We start from the raw sequence: 20,336 nt of genomic DNA, 5'->3' as shown, positions 1-20,336 counted from the left end.
CCGCCCCGGGACCGCCCGGGACCGCCAGCGGGGTGGGGCCGCGTTTGAACGCGGGGCGGCGGCGGGACCGACTGGTAACGGGCGGCGTGGGACCGGGATCGGGATCGGGATCGGGATCGGGATCGGGGCCGGGATCGGGATCGGGATCGGGATCGGGATCGGGATCGGGATCGGGGCCGGGATCGGGATCGGGATCGGGGCCGGGATCGGGATCGGGATCGGGGCCGGGATCGGGATCGGGGCCGGGGTCGTGTCCCGTCCAGTCCCGTCCCGTCCCTATTTCCACCCGTGGAAAGGTCCTGTGCAGGATGAACCCCTGAGCAGGCCACTCTGATTTTGGTGGTAGTCCCGCTCTGGGCACAAGGCTCAAGTGCATGACCCATAAAGATCCCTTTGGCTAAATTCGTCCCTGATTCCACCTAGTATTTCCCGAATTCATGTCGCAGTCAGAGAAAAAAAAAATTGTTTAACGTTTAGTTGATGTTGTTCAGCATGTTCATGTTTTTGTTTTTTTGTTTGGTTTGGTTTTTAGGTTTGTTTTTTTTTACTAGAAACATTTATTTCTTTAAAACATATTTCACTTTAATAAAAAAAAGCAAACAACAAATAAAAAAAAAAAAACCAAAATGGAACCCTAATAATGAGTAAAATGCTTCGGTTTTGGTCAAGAAAAGCATTCCATTCAACTCCTCAAGACTTTTAATGGATCTTTTCTCATCTGCTGAAAAGACATAATATTTGGGTTTGACTGGTCCAAAATACACTTTTAATACCCTGCAGCACAGGTGAATTGAAGGAAGGCTAGGTGCGTGTTTTACTTCCAGTATTAACTCCTGCAATATTTACTCCTCAGGGTGGCTGAGGACTGGCTGTGGGCTCCAGAGTTCTCCCTTTCCCTTCCCCTTTCTCTTAGCTTACAGTGTGTACAGCCCTTGGAGCTGACCCACCATGTGTTTACACTCCTGAGACATCAAGAGAGGCTGTGCTGCAATAAGAACAGGATGTTATTTTGATGGTACTCCAGAAATTTAGAAATGGTGAAGGGGATGCTGCTAACGGCGCATTATAAGGTAGTTAACAGTAACAGAGGGTGTTCAGTGGTTTCTGGATGTGAGCTGGGGAGAAGCAAGCTGGAGCAGTTCTGTAGGTGTAGTGTTTTCTAGTGTACCCACAGGCTGCAGACCTGACACAGGTTATATTGTGCAATAATAATGGGAGTGTTTGAACTTCTTTATGTGAGCAGTAGATGGTCAAACCTGGTATAACTTCTTTGTTTTAATTATTGTGTGTTAAAAGAAATTGGTCTACAGAATGAAAATCTTGACTGCAGTCTACGCGGGCTAGAGGCGCTGTGCGAATGGCAGTGTTTTAGTCCTTTCCTGGTGAGTACTTTGCAACTGCACTTGAATCATGGAGTGGTTTGTGTTGGAAGGGACCTTAAAGACCATTTCCTTCCAGCAGCCCTGCAAAGCCCAAGGACACCTTCTACAGACAGGGAGGTTCAGGGCCCCATCTAGCCTGGCCTTGAACACTTCTGGGGAAAGACTAATGCTAAGCTTAAATTCCCTGGTTAATGCTAAGCTTGGTGTTCCCTGCGGTGCTGCCTCTCCATCCACGCCAGGTCTGCCCTGTTTCACCAAGATGTGGTCTCAGCTAGGCTTGTGGTGCTGTAAGTGAATATGAGGGTAAATCTCTGGAGAAGCAGCTGCTACTGTAAAACACTGCACATGTCCCTCAGCTCTCTGGACTTTTGGCAATTCATTAAATGAGTGCTGGTACTAATTTGATGCGAAACTTCTGTTGAGTTTTGTTGAGTTATGTACCTGAAATGTCTCTGGAAGATGGTGTTTGATAAATCTCCTTCTCTATAATGGCACATCTTTCTGAATTAGTTTATCTTATCCACGTGGGAAACAGAACTTTTCAGAGGCAACTCAGCTTCCAGCGAAACTTCAGACTTGGATCTGGGCCAAGAGAGCAACTGCCTGCCCTGCCTTTTCATCAAAAGAAAAGTATCTAACTGGTGTTATGCTAAAACATGCCTCTTTCTCCGAGTGTGATAAACAATGTTTTTCTGTGCAACAAAATCATGATACTATAGCAAAAGAGCAGAACAAGAGCAAAGCTGGTATGATTCACAGCAGTTGCTTGCCCTCTTTCACCTCCAGGAGCGCAAAATACTGTTTGAAAATGACAGAGAAAACCACTTGCTTCTCCAAGGGAAAACAAGCAAGAGTTCTCTCTTCTCTTTCCCTGTGGTAGGGGTGAAATCCTGCTATGCTCCCCTCACAAGGCAAATCTTATGGTTATTTCCTACTCCTTTCCACCCACAAACTTGCTTGAGTTTAACAAGAATTTCACACAAAGAATGTGGAGGACAAAGCACAGGAAGCAGTGGTTTGCACATGGAATTGTGAACTGAGATTTGCTTACAGCTGTATTGTCATGTACCACTCTTGCTTTCACAGCCTGGTGTCTCTAATGGTATTCCTCTGCTTGATGCAGGGCCCTTGTGCCCATGGGAAGGAATGCAGAAGAAAACTGCTAATAATGGTTGCTAGCAACTGACTTCCCTTATTTCCTAAGAAAGTGTAGAGTTTTTATCTCAGAATCCTACTCTGCAACATAGGTTGTTCTTTTGTTGTGTCCATCTTGCTTGGCTCTTCAGGATCCTTTGCCTCCCTGTAAATCAGCCCTGGCTCTGCCATGAGTACCTCATCCCTGCCATTTGTGGTTGGAGCAAACACTGTGGAAGACCAGCGGGCTCGCTGGGAGAGAAAGCGCGGCAGGACAGCCAAAGAGCTGCTGGAAACTGAATACAAATACCTCGAGCAGCTGGATTTGGTGCTCACAGTGAGTATTTCTGCCCCTTCTGATATGTGGGTGTCTGCAGACAGCACATACTTATTCGTGTTGTCATGGGGAAGGGTCAAGAGCAAGACTGTGGTACATCCCTAATGCCTGGGACACTCGCTGTGGCTGAAAGGGTTTTTTTCTTTTTCTCTTTTACCTCCTCTGTAATATTCAGTAGCTTATTGGTTTGGCTTTTTTGCCTTATTCTATACACAGACATAAATCTTTTCAGTTTTGATTGAATAGTGGGCTTGCCCTAAGATGCCTGAGATGCAGGGACACAGACAAGAAAAAACATTACGGACAAGATATTGTAAAACAGATGCATTGGAGGATACTGGGTGCTGTAGTTCTGTTCCACGTGTTTAGAGCTATTGTCATAGCTACAAGTAAGGCTTACGTCTGATGGTGGATATCTTAGGTAGACAGTCACAATAATTTGATATATTTCCAAGCCAAAGAGTGTTCAGGCTGCAGCTTCTGGCTTCTGCTGTGTGCCACAAGTTGCCTTTGAATGGCCTCAGGAGTTAATAACCTTTGCAGCTTTCCAGTACTTAAAGGGGGCTTATAAAGAAGAGAGAGAGTGACTTTTTACACAGGCACATAGTGATAGGACAAGGAGGAATAATTTTAATCTGAAAGACAGTAGGTTTAGATTAGATGTTAGAAAGAATTAATTTTCTGTAAGGGTTGTGAGGCACTGGAACAGATGGCCCAGAGAAATTGTGGATGCCCTGTCCCTGGAAGTGACTGGCCAGGTTGGGTAGGGCTTGGAAGGTGTCTCTGACCAGGCTGGAACTAGATGGTCTTTAGGATCCTTGCAATCCAAACCATTCAGTGATTCTGTGATGATCTGCGAATGCTACCTGTATGATTTATTTTTTTTTTTTTTCATTCTTAGTACTTTGTGACAATTTTAAAGGCCAAAGGGACACTGAAACCTGCTGTGTTGGAAACTATATTTGGACCCCTGGAGTCCTTATATTCAGCAAGCCAGTAAGTGGACACAGGATGCAATTCCTGTAATTATATTGGGAGGACTCTATGTTGATGAGAAAGATTTGGGGAAATAAGGCTAACACCTTGTAAAACAGGCATTCACTCCTAGCACTGCTAGCCTTGGTGGCATTTGGAGCTGTCCACAGGAAACTCCTGATCTATATCACATATATGGGTACCCAGTTACTGGACAGTGGCTTAAGTTCAATAAGTCTCCTCCACAATGTGTTCTGTGGCTTAGTCTCTGACCTCCAAGCACAAATTTGGCATAGAAACTGGATTTGAGGTGGAGAATGGTAAAGGCAGATCAGCAAAGGAATTAATCAGAAGGAGCTGTGAAAACACCATCAGTAATGTATCCCTCACAAGCTATCTTTGCTCCTTGTGCACAGTGTTCTGTCACTTCACCTGGAGAAAGGGAATTTGGGAGCAGGACTGGAAAATTTTTGTCAGAGTCTGGATCTTTATGGCCACTATGCTGAGAATTTGGAGCAGACCAATAAAACCTTGAAGGTAAATATCTACTTTAGTCTTCATATGGTTTCTCTTTTTCCATTCTGTTAAACTGCCACATCATTTGTCTTCTGTTTCTGGAGATAAGTGTTCTAACTTTTTCTGGGCTGATGAAATTCAGGCTTTTTTCCACAATAAAATGGTGAAAACTTCTCTACTTTACTTAGAGCTTCAAATTTCTGATGCTTTTTTCAGGTGTCTGTGTATGTATATACATATGGTGAGCACTGCTTTCTCAGACTTCTGTATTTACTCCCACTCCTTCCTAAATGGCAAGTCTAGAGAGTTTCCAGGCTTTCACTATGATACAGTGATCTCTTTCTAGGAATTTTCATGTCTTCTGGTCTTTCCCACTACCACCAACGGTATCCTAGCGGTGGGATTTCCTTTTCCTTCATATTTTTTTTCCTGTGTTGAAGACTATTTTTTCCTTCCCACTTATATCTTCAAATACAACCTGTTTTCAAGAAATTTCAGCAGAATATATATTTATTCTGAGGTCCTGACGGCTGTATCTGGAATTTAAACCACTCAACTCCCAGTTTTGTCTGTGCTTGTTCCCAGATGTAGAATGTGCTGGGGTGTTTCCCTCCTCTTGTCTTTGCATGCATGTATTTATGCTTTCGATTTTCCAAGAGAAAAAGCCATTATGGATACTTGTCTTAAGGTGATGGGAGGGCAGATCTGCACTGCTTTTTCTTGAAAGGCGTGGCAAAAAAGCCACAAGTGCACTCCTTGTGTTCCTAACTAGGCCAACTTTCTCTTTTTCTTTAATTCAATGTATGGGGTGGGAGATATCACTTCCATTACCTACTGGAATGGATGGTCAGGAGAAAGGGAATGGTTTGTCTATAGCCACAAAAGAAGTGGACAGAAGTCCTAAACTCTTAGGTGAAGTGTTCGAAGCTCTGGTGCAGACTAGGGCATTTTCTTTAGACATATTTTCTGCAGTCTCAAGGGTATATCCCTTTTTTGCTACATACAGGAGCAAGTGAGGAAAAATAAGTCATTCCAGCGGTTTAAGAAACTCCAGGAGACTCGGCCTCAGTTTCAAGGGAGGGAGCTAGAGGATCTGCTTTGTTTGCCCCTGCAGAGGCTGCACCAGTAAGTAAACAATTGTGAGTCTTCAAGGGATTAGCATAAGAAGGGAAAAGGGAATGTAACACTGTCTTTGTTGCTATGAAAGTTGCCTATTGTGTCCCAAAATCAGAGCATAGAGACAGCAGTGAGACAGTGTGAGGATGTGCCTGTAAAGTGGAATCAGTGTACACGGATGGGAGATTATGCAGGAAGGTATTTGTGTTTAGAACTGGCTCCTTCCTCTAGCTCTTGGGTAGAATTGGAGGCTTTCTGCTATCTCAGTAAGCTACTGAAGTTTGGCCCTGAAGCTGGCTGAAATGCTGCAGAAATTATGGTCTCTGCCAGTGATGCTTTTGCTCCATTTTTGTGCAGATACAGTTCTGGAGCATTGTGACTCCTGTAGATGGGTGTTTTTGGAGAGAAATTAGATTAATAAACACAGGAGAGCTTCTCTTTCCTCTCTGGTTATCAGGGCTGTATGCTTTCCTCAGATTTGATGCCTATCAAATTTGTCTGAGCCTGGACAGATCCACTCAGAATCACTGCATATCCCTCTTGAAGGCACCATGCCTTCCAGTTTTCAAGAAATGTTTCGGCAACATCATTAGAACATGTGTGATTTTTAGGGTTGTCCTAAAAATGCAGAGGCATGAATTGGATTTAATGATCCTTGTGGATGCCTTCTAGCTCAGGATATTCTATGATCATCTCCGCTTTGAAGATGCAAACTGAGTGCTTTGATGCACTCAAGGGCAGCCCTTTCTTGGGGAAGGTATGGGTAGTAAAGGTGGTTTTCTGGGAACCCAAATTCTGCTGCTAACAGTAGCCGTTCTTCAACTTACAGCAAATTTGAGAGACTGAGCACCTCATTTCACTGAAAATAACTTGGAGAGATCATACCACAGTCTTTCATGTAACTTTTTGTAATGTTTATAATCAGCTTGGCAGAAGCAAATATTAAGCTGATTGGTGGGTTTTTATTGTAATTCTTTGGATACTTTTAAATTTGCAAAACAGCAGTATATTTGTTGCTATCCACCTATTTGGAAAAATAGTCTTTTTGATAGTCTAATTTTTTTCATTAATTACCTCTATCATATTCAAATTTCTCTAAAACTCTGTTAAAATATGCACTAGATTATATGAATTCTGCCAGTTTGTGAATCTGTCAAGTTCCTTCGGTTTGACTTTACTGGAAGAAAGCATTTGTAGAGATCTTATCCTCTCCAGTAAAGACTGGAAAGGAAAAAAAGAAAAAGGCGGGTCCTAGTTATTATAGAAACGCCTTTATTTTCTTGTGTGGGCAGGAAACATGGTATGAATGCCACCATTCATATACTATTAAAAATAGATAGTTCAAAGAGAAATTTGTTGCATATTGAAGGCATGTTTATGTGAATTCTGAGAGAGCCTCATGATCTTAAGTGATTTGTGAGTCTGCTTCTACTGGATCCCCAGGAAAAGCCAAAGGTTTGCAGATGTACAAAATACTTGGATTATTTTAGTTGAGACACTTGATGATAAAATGAATGTGAATGAAGTGTGACCAAAACTGCTTGGTTAGGTTTACTCTGTCTCTTGGCTGAGTGTTGTTCACCATGCTGTTACTAACAGGAGGAGCTGCTGCTGTTCCTGCTATCTGGTGAATTAAACCTGCTCTCTCCACCTCAGGTACAAGCATTTCTTCAGAGACCTGCTGGAGAACACCAGCCCAGACACTGCTGACTACCAGAAACTTGCAAGTATGATTCCACCTGTAAATGCTGACACTTTGATCACTGATGCACTCCTTACTAAGAATATTTTGCCTCTCACATACTGCCTGCTTCCAAAGGAAAATCCTCTCTCTCTGGGGTTCTAGTGGATTACTATTTTCCTTCTTCATCTTGATCAAGATGTCCCTGAGAACATGTTATGAATAAAAATATAGAATAACTGCCTATAATAATAATAATAATAATAATAATAATAATAATAATAATAATAATAATAATAATAATATAATGGACTAATAGGTTGGAGAAATGGCAGCTCTGTTTTTTTTTAAACTCTGCTGCTTGTGAGGCACTTGAATGGTAGCTCATGGAGTTTGTTGATACCCCATTCCTGGAAGAGTTCAAGGCCAGGCTATGGTCCTGGGCAATGTGATATATTTGAAGGTGTCCCTGCCCATGGCAGGCAGGTTAGAAAATGGTGATCTTTAAGGTCCCTTCCAACCCAAACTATTCTCTGACTCTCTTGGTCAGATGCTTTAATTTTCTAGGATAATTAGTGTCCTTCATGCCATATCCAGTCACTAGAGGTGTCCCCCAGGGCTCAGGGTCAGTCCTGTTTAATATCTTTATTGATAAGCTGGATGAGGGAATCGAGAGCAGCCTCAGCCAGTTCACAGATGGCACCAAGCTGTGTAGGAGTGCTGATGCTCTGGAAGGCAGGAGGGCTCTGCAGAGAGATCTGCACAGGCTGGATCCATGGGCTGAGGCCAGTTGTGTGAGGCTCAAGCAGGCCAAGTGCTGGGTCCTGCCCTTGGGTCACAAGAGCTCCCTGCAGCTCCAGGCTGGGACAGAGTGGCTGGAAAGCTGCCCAGTGGGAAAGGCCCTGGGGGTGCTGGTCAACAGTGGCTGAACATGAGCCAGTGTGTGCCCAGGTGGCCAAGAAGGCCAAGGACATCCAGAATGTATCAGCAATGATGGGGCCAGCAGGATCAGGGAAGAGCTTGTTCCTCTGTGCTCAGCACTAGTGAGACCACACATCAAATCCCAGTTTAGAGCCCTTCACTGCAGGAGAGACACTGAGGTTGCTAGAGCAAGTCCAGAGAAGGGCAGTGGAGCTGGGGAAAGGTCTGGAGCACAAGTCCTGTGTGTTGGGGCTGAGGGAGCTGGGGGTGTTTAGTCTGGAGAAAAGGGGAGACCTGATCACTCTCTAGAAGTACTTGAAAGGAGGTTTGTGACCAGTTGGGGATTGGCCTCTTGTCCCAGGTAACAAGCAACAGGACAAGAAGAAATGGCCTCCAGCTGTGTCGGGTGAAGTTCAGTATGGACACTGGGAGGCATTTCTTCATGGAAAGGGTTGTTAAACACTGGAATGGACTGGCCAGGGAAGTGGTAGAGTTACTATCCCTGAAAATGTTCAAGAAATGACACTCAATGCCATGGTCTACTTGACCATCATCTTTCATTGACAAGGTGGTGTTCAGTCCTAGGTTGAACTCAGTGATCTGAGTCGTCTTTTCCAATCTAAATTATTCTGTGTTTTTTACAAGCAGTTAACACCACTTGTAAGGCATTTTCCTGTTTTTGCTTCCAAATTCAGGAAATTATTCTTCTCTCTGATGTTTCATTGGCAAATGTTTTCTAGAACTGCAGAACTGTTGGAAAGAGGCCTCTGAAAGGGATCAAGTTCAATCTCTCACAGAAATTCCTGAATAAAGCTGTTGTTGATGCTTGATTTAAAACTTTTCTTCTTAATTTCATACTGTATTTTCTTAGGAAGATGTATGAGGTGAAATACATGTTCATTTGTGATAACTTTAGAGTATGCTGCTATAATTTCAGAGACGGTGAAATCTGTTTGTGAGGTATCTCACTGGGTCCAAGACGTCTTTGATAAGAGAGAGAATTCCTTGCAGCTACTTCGGGTTCAAAAATTGCTTAAAGGACGAAAGACTCAGGTTTTGACTCCAGGTGGGTCTTACTGACAGCTCTGTCTTTCATCTGCCATGCTGAGACACATGGACATATGTTCTCCTTCATTTCTGACTCAACTCAAATTAACCAGTTTCCCCTTCTTCCTAAATTCCACAGATAGGTGGTAAAGGAATATGACTACTAATTCAAGAACTTTTTTTTAAAAAAAGAATTTTTGAGTAAGGATAAGCAACAGCTTAGTTGCCTGACATTCAGATAGGAGAACCTCATGACATGTGGTTAGAAAGTTAGGAACCCAAGAAGATCAGGAGTATAAGTCTGGGGTGGGAATGAAAGAGACAGTAAATTCTTTGGCAGAGTGTAAGCATGTTATTATCCCTACTCCACTGCAGGAACCATAGATTCCTGAATGTCAAGGGCACAAGAATTGTGTTGTTTTTAAGTTACAAGATTAACAGCATTCTGCTCACACCCTTCATATGAAGAATTTTCTTTTACCTGCACAGTTAAACTGAGCCAGAAATCACTGCATTTGTGTTGATAGCTGAGATAGATAAAGCATGTAAGAACATTTAAATGGATTACAGGTCTCTTATGTGACTGGATGCTCTCCATGCCCAGACCACACTCTGAGCTATGTATGAAATATTGTGAGAAATGTGCCCAGTCAGGGCAATTATGACATGGTCATTTGGGCTTCACCTGTAGCCTCACTCAGCTCTGCTGTTGCAGAGGTTATACAGGAACAGTGCTGCAGCTGGAGAAGATTGTTAAAGTCACTGTGTGTGAAGGTCTCTAAGACAAGAACCTAGAGGTACTTGTGAATGTGGTTGTAATTCACACATGTGGATTTTTGGATGAAAAAAACTTTCCCTGCTGGGATGGGAAAAGGCTCAGAAGGCTAAAACTCAGAAAGCTTGTGGGCTGAGATAAAGGCAGTTTAACAAGTAAAGCAAAAGCTGTTCATGCAAGCAAAGCCATGCAAGGAATTAATCCACCACTTGCCACGGGCAGGCAAGTGTTCAGCTGTTCCAAGGAAAGGGCTCTGCCACACATTGTGGTTACCTGGCAAGATAAGAGCCATCACTTTAAAACTCCCCCTTTTCCTCCTTCTTTCCCCAGCATAACAGGCTGAACATGATGTCATATGATATAGAATGTCCCTTTGGGGATTTTGGATCAGCTGTCCCAGCTGTGACCCTTCCCACATTCATGTGCACTCCCAGTCTCCTCACTTGTGGCTTGAGGAGCTGAAAAGACCTTGTTACTGAGCAGTGCTTACACAGCAATAAACAAAAGATCCCTGTGTTGTCCATGGTGTTTTCAGTGCAAATCCAAAACAATCACATACCAGCTACTACAGGAAAAATTAACTTTATCCTAGCCAAACCAGCACAGGTAGAACACAGATTACTCATCAGAGGTTCTTCTCAAATCAGCCAACGGGCAAATTAATTTATAATTCTCTTTCCTGGTCTTAGAATCCTTTTAGTGTTGCTAGGTGAAAGGGAGCTAACACAAGAATGCTCTGTTTACACTGAGCAGAAGCATGTGTGAGGGTGCCTGGGCACACTTGGGGTAGTGTGTAAGTAAAAAGGTAAATCAGTTATCCTGATTAATGTTAGAACTAACATTAGAACTAATAAGGTAACACCATAAAAACAAGCAAACAAACACCCCAAAACAGTATAACTAGATTGGGGATGGCCATTGTTTGAAAGTGTTTGGTCCACTGATTGTTTTGGTCTCTGAAAATTCTGAGACGTAGGAGGATGAGTGCTGAGGGTCTGTAAAGGCATTTCCATTATCTAGGACAGAGAATTCCTATAGTCATGTTTTCCATTGGCTGGAGTTACATAGTTATCATGGAATATGAGAAGCAGAAATGTAAGAGGCAGCTGGGGCTTCCTAATTTTTTTGGGCCAGCTTTCCGGAAACAAGATAGCTTTCGCAGGACAGTTAAGATTGTGTCCTCATGCCAGAAGGGAACAGGAGAGAAAACAAAATGCTGTAGATTCAGAACAAAGGGGGAGTATTGGAGATGGGTATCTCACATTTGCCAGTGCCTCTGAGATGTCCTGCTCCCAGTGAGGAGACCCTTCTTTTCTTGCTGCCTTCCATATTCAGGACAAACATTTTATCAGCCAGAACTGCCTCCTTAACTGAGCACATCGTTCTGTAATCCAGAGCTTCCCCAGGGATATTTTCTTGCCCTTCTTTCACAGCAATTTCCTAGAACTTGTACCGCTGGGAAGTCTGGGTATGGATCTATATTCCAAGACTTCCAGTCCAGCCTGGGTCAGATTGTATGCCTGTGAGTGTGATCACAGCATAGCCTGAGGGAAACAGCTCCCAGCCTAGCCCCATGCTTCTGACACCTTCCTCCCATTTGTTTTTTTTTTTAAACCTGGATTGATTCCTGCACCTCACCCTTCTTTTCCTCAGTTTCTTATTCAGATCGGAGGAGTGGTTCCAGTGGAATAAGCTAAGCAGGAATTCATTCGCTCTTTTGTTTAGTAACTAGCATTCTAATAAGACACATAATAAGAGATAATGAAATAAGACAAAATTAAAACAACACTATATTTTTTCTCTAAAAAGTACTTAATAGCTCATGCTGAAGTTAAGGCATGAAAGAATGGCTGAATTCCCTGTCAGGTGTTTCCTAAACAAGATCAGGTGGCAATACCTTGTTATGGTTTTACATTTTTATAAATAATCTTACTGGCAGATGTCCTCATAATTCCCATGATTTGATGGCTATCTTCCATGATAATCCTAGTAAAAAGTCCTGCTTTAATTATTTAATTTATTTAATTATTATTTTTTTTTAAATTGCTGCTTACATCTAGGCTTATTGAATTGTTTTTATTGTTTTCCTCCTGCTTTCCTCTTTTTTTATGACAATTAATTTCACAGGTGGATGACACTGGACTCTGTTCTGCAAGAGGGGTTGATAAAGTTACCTATTCAGACCTTCCCTGTTTTCTATCTCCTTTCATGCCTTCTCTTTAGAACAGTAATCTGCAATCTGTAATCTCTTGGCTACTGTAGGTCTGTATATAGTTAGATGACCTGTGAAATATATTTGGTTTTTTTTTTGGGGGGGGGAGGTTTTTTGAGTTTATTTATTTAATTAGCACACACAAAACAAGGAAAAAATTATAAGTTTTCAAAGTGGAAGCTTAGCTTCTGTTATACCACTAATGACAAACAACTGGGCAACACAAGATAGTTCATGTTGTGTTTTCTGAAGGCTTATGTTAATTTAAAGGTATGCATACCGTTCTCAAACCGTGTTTTTGTTCTGATCACTTTAAATAGACTTGCATATGATAATATACTCTTAATTAACATAGCAAATTTGTAACAACTTCAGCTGCTCCTCATATTAAACGTTTTGGGCTGGTTACTGCTTCTGCACGGGTGTTTATCCTTGCTGGTGGGCTGGACCCAGCTGGCATCCAGTGCCTTCTAGCGGCTGGAATTATGTAGAACACGGCAACCTGCAAAGGCGGCTCACCCTGTATTCCTGTTTGTCTCACTACATCCTTTATTCCTGCCTGCCTTTTCTCAGATCTCACAGCTGTCTCTGTTTCCCCGGCATGCCCAGGGCGCTGGTATATCCGGGAAGGCTGGCTTTTGGTGGTGCCTTCAAAGGGAGAAGAACTGAAGCGCAGGATGTTCTTCCTATTCTCTGATATCCTCATTGCAGCGAAGCCCTGCCACCCACTGCACCCACTGAACTCCAACAAACTGTCCTGCCAGGCTGTCTACCCGCTCCAGCAGTGCTCCGTGGATAAAGTGTTTGGCCACACATGGAGCCAGGGAGGGCTCCTCAGTGTAAGTCTTCCCACCTGTGGCAATCAGAAGTGCCAGTGGAGACAGACCTGGAAGCAGGTCTGACAGCTGTCACAGCAGCTGTGGGACTGAGGTGATGACAGTGGTGACAAAATTAAGTGAGCAAGTCTGAGTTAGGACAACCCTTCTAGAGTGATGCAGGTACTTTTCCTTTCATGGCATGGAGTCTCCTGCACACACTGCAGTTACAGGCTGCTGGTTACTTCACTTAGCTCAGGTGAGGAGGCTCCGCTAGGACTCTGATATGCCCTTGGCAGAGCCACAGGTTAGGGAGCAGTCCCACACTCACGTGACAAAGAGTACATAGCATTACATTGACTACAGACTGAGCACGTAGGAAAACAGAGAATGAAAAAGATGTAGATGTTATTACAACAGATGCTGTGCCTCTAACTCCCTGAGGGCTGCAGATAACTTCAGAGGGAGGAAAGTTCTGTAGGGGATTCAAGGTTAGTTCTTCCAAGATTGCACCTGGGGCTGTGTTAGCTCTTTAACGGTGAGCTGTGCCAAAGAACTCTTCAAGCAAGCTGTGACCTGTAGATGATGGTAGTGGAAGGACCCCTAGGGACAGCTTGAAATACGGTAGAAAACTGGCTGATGAGCTGCTGAGAATTCTAATTGCTCACCTCCAAACGGGTCAGAATGAACTGTCAACTATGACTGGAAGCAACAGACAAGACTGGCACTTATTCTGTACTGTACAGCCTCGGGCTTTACTCCATACTAACGCTAAATTTCTTCTATCTGGAAAGGAAAAGGGTGAAAATCAGCATGCAGGGACTGAATTCAGTGGTGATGATTTTCCTTTTACTGCAATTGCTGCCTTGGCAAGGAATGCCACAGATTCTGTTTGTCTTTCAGCTTTCCTTTCCGCACAAGACACTACTGTTGATGTCCAGCAACCAAGAAGAGATCAATGACTGGTACCGGAGTCTCACCACTGCAGTCAGGTAGGCATCCATGTTCCAGAGGTGGGAGACAATAGGACACAGAAGTGACGATTGGAGCTGTGTGTGGTTTTAAGGACGATGGAGGCAGCCAGGACACAAGGGAATAATAGGACAGATTTCCCATATTAACTGTGAATTTCCCGTTTTCCTCTACAGGCAGCTGAAAGCCTGACTCTCCCGAGTACAAGACAGACTGGCAGGACAACCACCCTTAAGACAGAAGCTTCCACTATTTTATAAAATGTTCAGGGACATATAGTAGCACTGAATTGAAAAGAACTACACAATGTGTTTGTGACGATGAATGCTTTGTTAGCTGCACTAATGTTCATACAGATACTGCCAAAAATGCATTTGTATGTAAAAAAAAAAAAAACCTGTATCACGGATTTTCCCCGATTTAGCTTAGAAGCTTCTAGATTTTTTGTACTTGAGTAAGCTCAGATTATTAATTTAAGGTCAAACAAATGAGAGTATGACTTGTTTTCTCTCATTAAATGCTTTGTTAAAGGTATTTTTGTATTTTATTAAAGCTTTAGCATGGACATTTAGTAATGTGGAAGTTGTGCGGCAGTTTGGTTCAGAAAACCAATTTGAATATGGTAAACTCCAAAGAGAACCATTTCAAGGTTCTTAGAAACATAAAGTTGGTCTGAACACTGACGTTATATAGCAGTTTGACTGGTTTTTTCTTCTTCCTTGAGCAGTACCACCCATCTTTAATTTCTCACTGGCATTTATTAAAATAGAACTGGTACTGTGTGAGGCAAGTGTCTTGAATAGAGAATACATAATGGGGCTTCTCTGTCTTTCCATACAATTAGCTTGCTACACAGGGCCACTTATTTAAATCTCGTTTGTGAAACTTAGGAGGACGAAATGCAACAAGGTTTAGGAAGCCACACTGGTTCCACTGTGTTTTGCCAAGAAGGGTTGGGCCAAGTCCTTTCCAACTGGGTATCCTATCCTGGGATTTTGCATTTGGGTTGGTTTTGGAGTTTTTACAAAGTTACAGCTAGGACTTTCAAGTACTAGCTATGCCCCAAATTAAAGACTAACAATTTAGGATTCTTATTGCTCAGTAGTTGTATCACTCTGAAAAAGTTCTGCTATTCCCCCTTTTAACAGAGTAATACAGAGATGTCTTGCAATCCTGCCTCTGAAGGTGCCTCTGACTTGCACCTGTGTTACTACCCTATAGTAAGACAAGCTTCTTTGGTTGTCTCTTTATAGGACTTAGTGTTACCATCCTATTGCATTCAGTCCTTTTTAAACATTAGAAGTATCTTATTTCTCACCAAATTTCCCGCCCTGAAATGCTGAACACTGGCTCCTAGAACACACTGTTAGCAAACCCATTTTTCTGGAACTACTAACTAATAAGCACAGGAATTATGCTGAGTCAGGGGAAGTTTATGTAGGCCATTAGCAAGAGTTTCTTCATAGAAAAGGTGAATAGACATGAATTAGCTGCCCAGGAGGTGGTGGAGTCACAGTCCCTGGAGGTATTAAAGACTGGATGTGGCACTTAGTGCCATTGTCTGGTTGATGCAGTGGTGTTTGGTCACAGGTTGGATTTGATTACTTCAGAGGTCTTTTCTGACCTAAATGATTTTCTGAATACAATTCAAATACAAACAAACCGACTTTGTCTGAACAAAGTTTATTTACACAGAAAATATCAATCATCAGGGCTCCTAGCCTGATTTCATTTACCTGCTGAGTCTCTAGTTACTGGAAGTAAACTCAGCCCTCGCCGTGGCGACTTCCATCACCCTCCAGCCCTCCTGCCACACCTTCCCTCCCCGAACCCCTGGGCAGCGGCCGGGACTGGTGTGTGGGCAGCTCCCCCGGAGCCGGCTCAGGGCAGGGGGAGGCCCTAGACGGGGGTGCCCCGGGAGGCGGCCGCCCGCTGCGCGTCCTGCCGGTAGCCCTTGAGCAGCTGGTTCAGCAGCGTCTTGTCGGAGGCGCGGCGCGGGCGGACAAGCGGCGGCAGCGGGTTCCCCTTCAGCTCGATCACCGCCATCTTAGCGCGGTCCAGCCCGTCCCGGTTGGGGATCTGCAGCAGGCGCGTGTAGCTGCCGGGGTGCGGCTGGAAGCGGGGCGCCAGCACCTTGAACAGCTTGTGGATGAGGTCCTTCTCCTGCGGAGAGGCACGCTCAGCCCCGGCACCGCGGCGGCCCGGGACGCATGTGGGGCTGGGGAGTACTTACGGTCAGCCAGAAATCCGCCATGCGCATGGCGCGCTCGTCCTTGTCCCCCCGCTTGGCGTAGTCGATGAGCTGCGGGGAGGAAGGAGGCGGCGGGTGAGGAAGGAGGCGGTGGGTCAGGGTGCCTCGACCGCCCGCCGCCCCCCGGCCCGGCCCAACCCGGTGCCGCCGCTCACCCGCTCGGCGTAGCCGCGCATCTCGTCGGCCCGCGCCCAGGGCGTCTCGATGCGCTCATGGCGCACCAGCGCTGTCACCAGGTTCCGCAGCAGATCCAGGCGCGACTGCGGGCCGAGCCCGAGCCGCCGGTAGACGCGGCCATGCGAGATGGCGGCCGCCACCGACAGCCGCATCCCGCCGACCCAGCGGCCGCTGGCGGCTCCCGGCAGCCCCCGCGCGCCGCGCAGCACGCCGGGAACTGTAGTCGCAGCCACACAACCCCGCAGCCCCGGGGCGCGTCAGGGTGGAAAGGCAGCACGGCGGGACACCAGGGCCAGCCTCCCTCCTCGAACAGGGGCCTGGAGCATACGGCACAGGAATGCGTTCATGCAGTTCCTGAGTATCTCGGGTGAGGGACACCCCGCAGCCTCTCCGGGAAATCTGTTCCCGTACTCGGTCACCCGAATTGGCAAACAAGTTCTTCCTCCTGCCCAAGGGGAACTTCCTGTGCACCAATTTCTGCTCGCTGTCTCGTGTCCTACTGCTCCGCAGCGCTGAGCAGAGCCTGGTCCGTGGTCTGACCCCTCCCTGCAGACACTGACAGACACTGACAGACACTGACAGACACTGCTGAGGTCCCCTCAGTCGTCTCCTCTGGAGGCTGAACATGCCCGCGCAGCCTTTTCTCATAAGAGATATTCTAGCCCCTGAATTACTTTTGCCGCTCTCCCGTGCACCCGCTCCAGGAGCTCCACGTCTCTCTTGCGCTCAGGAGCCCAAAACTGGACACAGCGCTCCATGCTGAGTAGAGGGACACCTTCCTCGCCCTGCCAGCACTGCTCTTCTGCAGAGCTCGGCCTCAGCCGCTGACAGGGACAGGGACAAGGGACAGTCCCGGCGGAGCGGGGAGATGCGTGCGGGCGCAAAGGAGCCGGTGTCCCGGAGGTCCTGTAATTCCTGTTAATTCTTTTTAGAACTATCGGGTATAAGTTAATTAAACAGGCAGGTTTGTAAATGTCTGACCCTAATACACCGCTGTGTAACTGGTTAAAAGGACTGCATCATCACGTCATACAACTACCATCTGGCTTTCCCCACACGCACAGATCAAGTAACTGAGATTCTGCTTTCCACGAATTCTTGACAGTTCTGTTCTGTTACCTTCACACAGTCACAGAACAATACTACTAGCAGGATCCCCAGCACAACCGGGAACTCCTTTGTCTACCTTTGCATTCCCAGATCTGCTAACCACAGATTTTTGTCTTTAACATTTTGCTTCCACTGTCTACTTTCTCAAACCGAAGACATTTGTTTCTATACTATGCCAGCATGTTTCACTGTGATTTATAGATTCCTTTAATTTTACGTTGTTTACGCGTTTCCCGGCATACCGGCGATCCTGGATCCCGGTGGTGGAGTGGGATCCTGCCAGGGATGACGCGCTGCCAGCCCTGCGGCTGCCCTTGAGGCATTGGGCAGGCGGCGTGGGCTCTGCAGGGAGGAAGGGGCAGGATGGGCTCCTCGCTGGCCCTCAGCTCTCGGACACAGCCCGCAGGATGCTCCTGGGGCTGCGGGGAGGGGCGTGCGAGGGGCAGCCAAGGCCTGGTGGAGCCTATGTGTTATTCCCCGTTTGCCGGTGGTGGGATGCCAGAGAGCTCCGGAGCCCCGTATCGCATCCCCGGGATGTGCACAAGCTGCGCACACCCGGCAGCGTGCGGTGGGGCTGCGGGACCCAGCCTCATGTAGCCCGCTGATGTGGCACAGGAGCCACCACCCATCCACAGAGCAGAGGTGGCTGTGTGCTTTATCCCCACACAGACTGAAACCCACCCCAGCTTGCAAAAGCTCGCGCCCCAGAGTCAAAGAACTATGACAGTATTGTTCAGCTGCAAGAAAAATGCTAGGAGGCAGCGTAAGGAGATTTCTTGGCATCTCTTTCTTCCTGCCAACATCACTCTTGTTCCAGAGAAAGGGCAATGTGTAATAAAAAAGCAAGTACCAACTGTGTAAGAAAAAATATCTTTGTTATTATGAATACATCATAAAATCACAGTCATCTTATACACATTTTAGTATTTCATATATAAATAAAGTGAACAGTATAGTTATTGGAATGTGTAAAAGGAACAAACATATGGATTTTTTAAAATGTGACATTAACAGAGAATTGGACCCTACCCCCACCTTTTGTTGCCGCTCTGGGACTTGGTACATTAACTCTGAAACACTTCTAGGCAGAAGGCTATGCAAGCTGTGATGCTAACAGTAACACCAGGCATTACCCTAATTCCATTTACAATCAATTTTCCTCTCATTTTCCTAATTTAGCCTGACTATATAGGAATTCTTGTGTGCCAGAACTACAGCTTTGCAAGAAAGACTAAACTTTTATGTACTCAGCAGAGTGTTGAAAGAAAACATTTTTCAAGATTCATGATTTTGTCAAACTCATTAACAAACAGAATTTTCTCATCACTACACACTCTTGCAAATGTTCTCATTAAATATATTTCTAATATTAATAAAATAACAAATTCTTTATTATCCTTCTGCTTATAATTTGATGTCTTAACATCAAAATAATATTTCTTTCTAATAAAATTATACATACCATTTATATGAAACAAAGTTGTCATGTGCATGAGCCTGGTAATGAGACTAGCCATGAGTGTAGAAGTTTCTACTTTCTTGTTTTGGGTTCTTGGAAGAGTTTCTTATTTTTGGAGCCACAGAGTAATAAATAATTTGCAAGGTAATGACTTCTCCGGCTACCAGTAAGATTGGAAATGATTCCTCTGCTCTGACTTTATGAAACTTTGGGTATCCTGAAGAAAATTACACTTTTCTGTGTCTTTATGTGTTTACCCTGAAATCTGACTGAAATATTGTTGATACGAGTTGTCATACAGGTAATCAGAAATGAGAAAGTTCCATGCAAAGATCTCAGCTGGATGAAGACCAAAGGCTGACCCTTCCCAGCTGGCTGTGCTCAGAGGGACTCTCCCTGCTGCAGAAATTCCTATGTCATGTTGGGTGGTCTTTGCCATAGTGGCCCTTCCTTGCTGCTGGGACTCAAACAGTTTTGAAGCAGGATATTTGGACAGAGAAGGGTAAGGACAAGGGCAAACCCAAGGAACACATTCTGTTACCTTTATTTTTTTAAGTACTTAAAATTGAAAGCCAATGATGCCAGCTCCAGAAAGAGAAATAATTGAGGTTTCCATTCAGAAAGGCATGTAAACATGTGCTATGCTTATATTTATGAATCTGTAGCACAACTTGCTGTACTTACAGTGAAATATGTATTTTATCTGCTTTTCTGGTCCAGTCTCAGAATAGCTCTTCCCCAGGCACAAGCAGGGCAGTTGTCACCTCTCCCTGAATTTGATGGTCAAACTTTGGGAACTTCTCATTTGGTATGTGCCTCTATTTGGAAAAGCAGAACTTAGAACTAAAATAAGTGCCTTTTTTAGAACATCACCTTGTGGGCAGTGGGCAATATAATTTAGTTTATACGTAGGAAGTGACTCATCTAACATAACTTAGATCATTCAGTATCTGATGGTCAAAAACCTGCAGCTGCTAATTCTCTAGTGGGAACCAGCCTGATCCAGCAGGGTGCAGTGGTAAACATACGCAAGGGTTCCGTAATTTGCTAGATTTAAAAATACAACAGTTGATATTTAACAAATTGAATTAAAATTGCATCTTCATAAATGATGTAATTTATACTTAGTTGCCTGTTTGCAATTAAGAAAACACAAATGCCTCAGTTCATTCTATCTTCGAGGTTTTTTCCAGCCTGTTGCATATAAGACCATCCCTCTTTTGAATACAGGTACCTTCTTCAATTCTCCCTTATTATGTGATTCACAAGATTACTTGAATCTGTAGCTCCTGGCAGAGCTCCTCCCACTCAGAGAAGCCCAAGGACCACAAGGTAAGGTTACTATAATTTTTTTTTCCAGCTATCCCCATGACTTAGGCATTGCTTTGTAAATAATGATACAGATGTAATGTGAAAAGAAATACAGAACATTCATGTTCTTAAAAGCTAATGCCCT

At 44.6% G+C, this 20,336-nt stretch overlaps 2 protein-coding genes across 6 annotated transcripts; one reads left to right on the top strand and one right to left on the bottom strand.

The window, feature by feature from the left end:
• Nucleotides 1-18: 18 nt before the first annotated feature.
• Nucleotides 19-14,767, top strand: ARHGEF39 (Rho guanine nucleotide exchange factor 39). 5 transcript variants are annotated; one of them, XM_088054384.1, is made up of 12 exons: nt 19-74; nt 914-1,070; nt 1,297-1,382; nt 2,669-2,853; nt 3,755-3,849; nt 4,245-4,365; nt 5,351-5,469; nt 7,117-7,187; nt 9,000-9,128; nt 12,670-12,935; nt 13,815-13,903; nt 14,060-14,767. In XM_088054384.1, the coding sequence occupies exons 4-12, from the start codon at nt 2,707-2,709 to the stop codon at nt 14,073-14,075; spliced, it is 1,053 nt and encodes a 350-aa protein (XP_087910510.1). In that variant the 5' UTR covers nt 19-74; nt 914-1,070; nt 1,297-1,382; nt 2,669-2,706; the 3' UTR covers nt 14,076-14,767. The 5 variants fall into 5 exon arrangements, with proteins under 5 accessions (XP_087910510.1, XP_014112414.2, XP_087910508.1 ...); XM_014256939.2 differs by having other exon boundaries at nt 25-74; nt 854-1,070; nt 12,706-12,935; XM_088054382.1 differs by having other exon boundaries at nt 25-74; nt 854-1,070.
• Nucleotides 14,768-15,556: 789 nt separating this feature from the next.
• Nucleotides 15,557-16,464, bottom strand: MRPL17 (mitochondrial ribosomal protein L17). The gene is made up of 3 exons (XM_005527997.3): nt 16,290-16,464; nt 16,117-16,185; nt 15,557-16,046 (listed from the first exon to the last, which is right to left on the bottom strand). The coding sequence occupies exons 1-3, from the start codon at nt 16,461-16,463 to the stop codon at nt 15,783-15,785; spliced, it is 507 nt and encodes a 168-aa protein (XP_005528054.1). The 5' UTR covers nt 16,464; the 3' UTR covers nt 15,557-15,782.
• Between the last annotated feature and the right edge of the window lie 3,872 nt (nt 16,465-20,336).

The sequence above is a fragment of the Pseudopodoces humilis genome, chromosome 4 (assembly GCF_049639895.1).
Source record: "Pseudopodoces humilis isolate 2021_Gansu_Grassland_sample_001 chromosome 4, ASM4963989v1, whole genome shotgun sequence".
Taxonomy (NCBI): Eukaryota; Metazoa; Chordata; class Aves; order Passeriformes; family Paridae; genus Pseudopodoces; species Pseudopodoces humilis.
This window is presented reverse-complemented; position numbering and strand designations above follow the sequence as displayed.

Coding starts and splice junctions, on each gene's coding strand:
- MRPL17 (XM_005527997.3), bottom strand. CDS start 16,463: ATGCGGCTGTCGGTGGCGGCCGCCATCTCGCATGGCCGCGTCTACCGG. Junction 16,186..16,289: donor TGCGCGGCTACGCCGAGCGG/GTGAGCGGCGGC, acceptor TCCTCCCCGCAG/CTCATCGACTACGCCAAGCG. Junction 16,047..16,116: donor TGGCGGATTTCTGGCTGACC/GTAAGTACTCCC, acceptor GCCTCTCCGCAG/GAGAAGGACCTCATCCACAA.
- ARHGEF39 (XM_088054384.1), top strand. CDS start 2,707: ATGAGTACCTCATCCCTGCCATTTGTGGTTGGAGCAAACACTGTGGAA. Junction 3,850..4,244: donor TCCTTATATTCAGCAAGCCA/GTAAGTGGACAC, acceptor CCTTGTGCACAG/TGTTCTGTCACTTCACCTGG. Junction 9,129..12,669: donor GACTCAGGTTTTGACTCCAG/GTGGGTCTTACT, acceptor GCCTTTTCTCAG/ATCTCACAGCTGTCTCTGTT.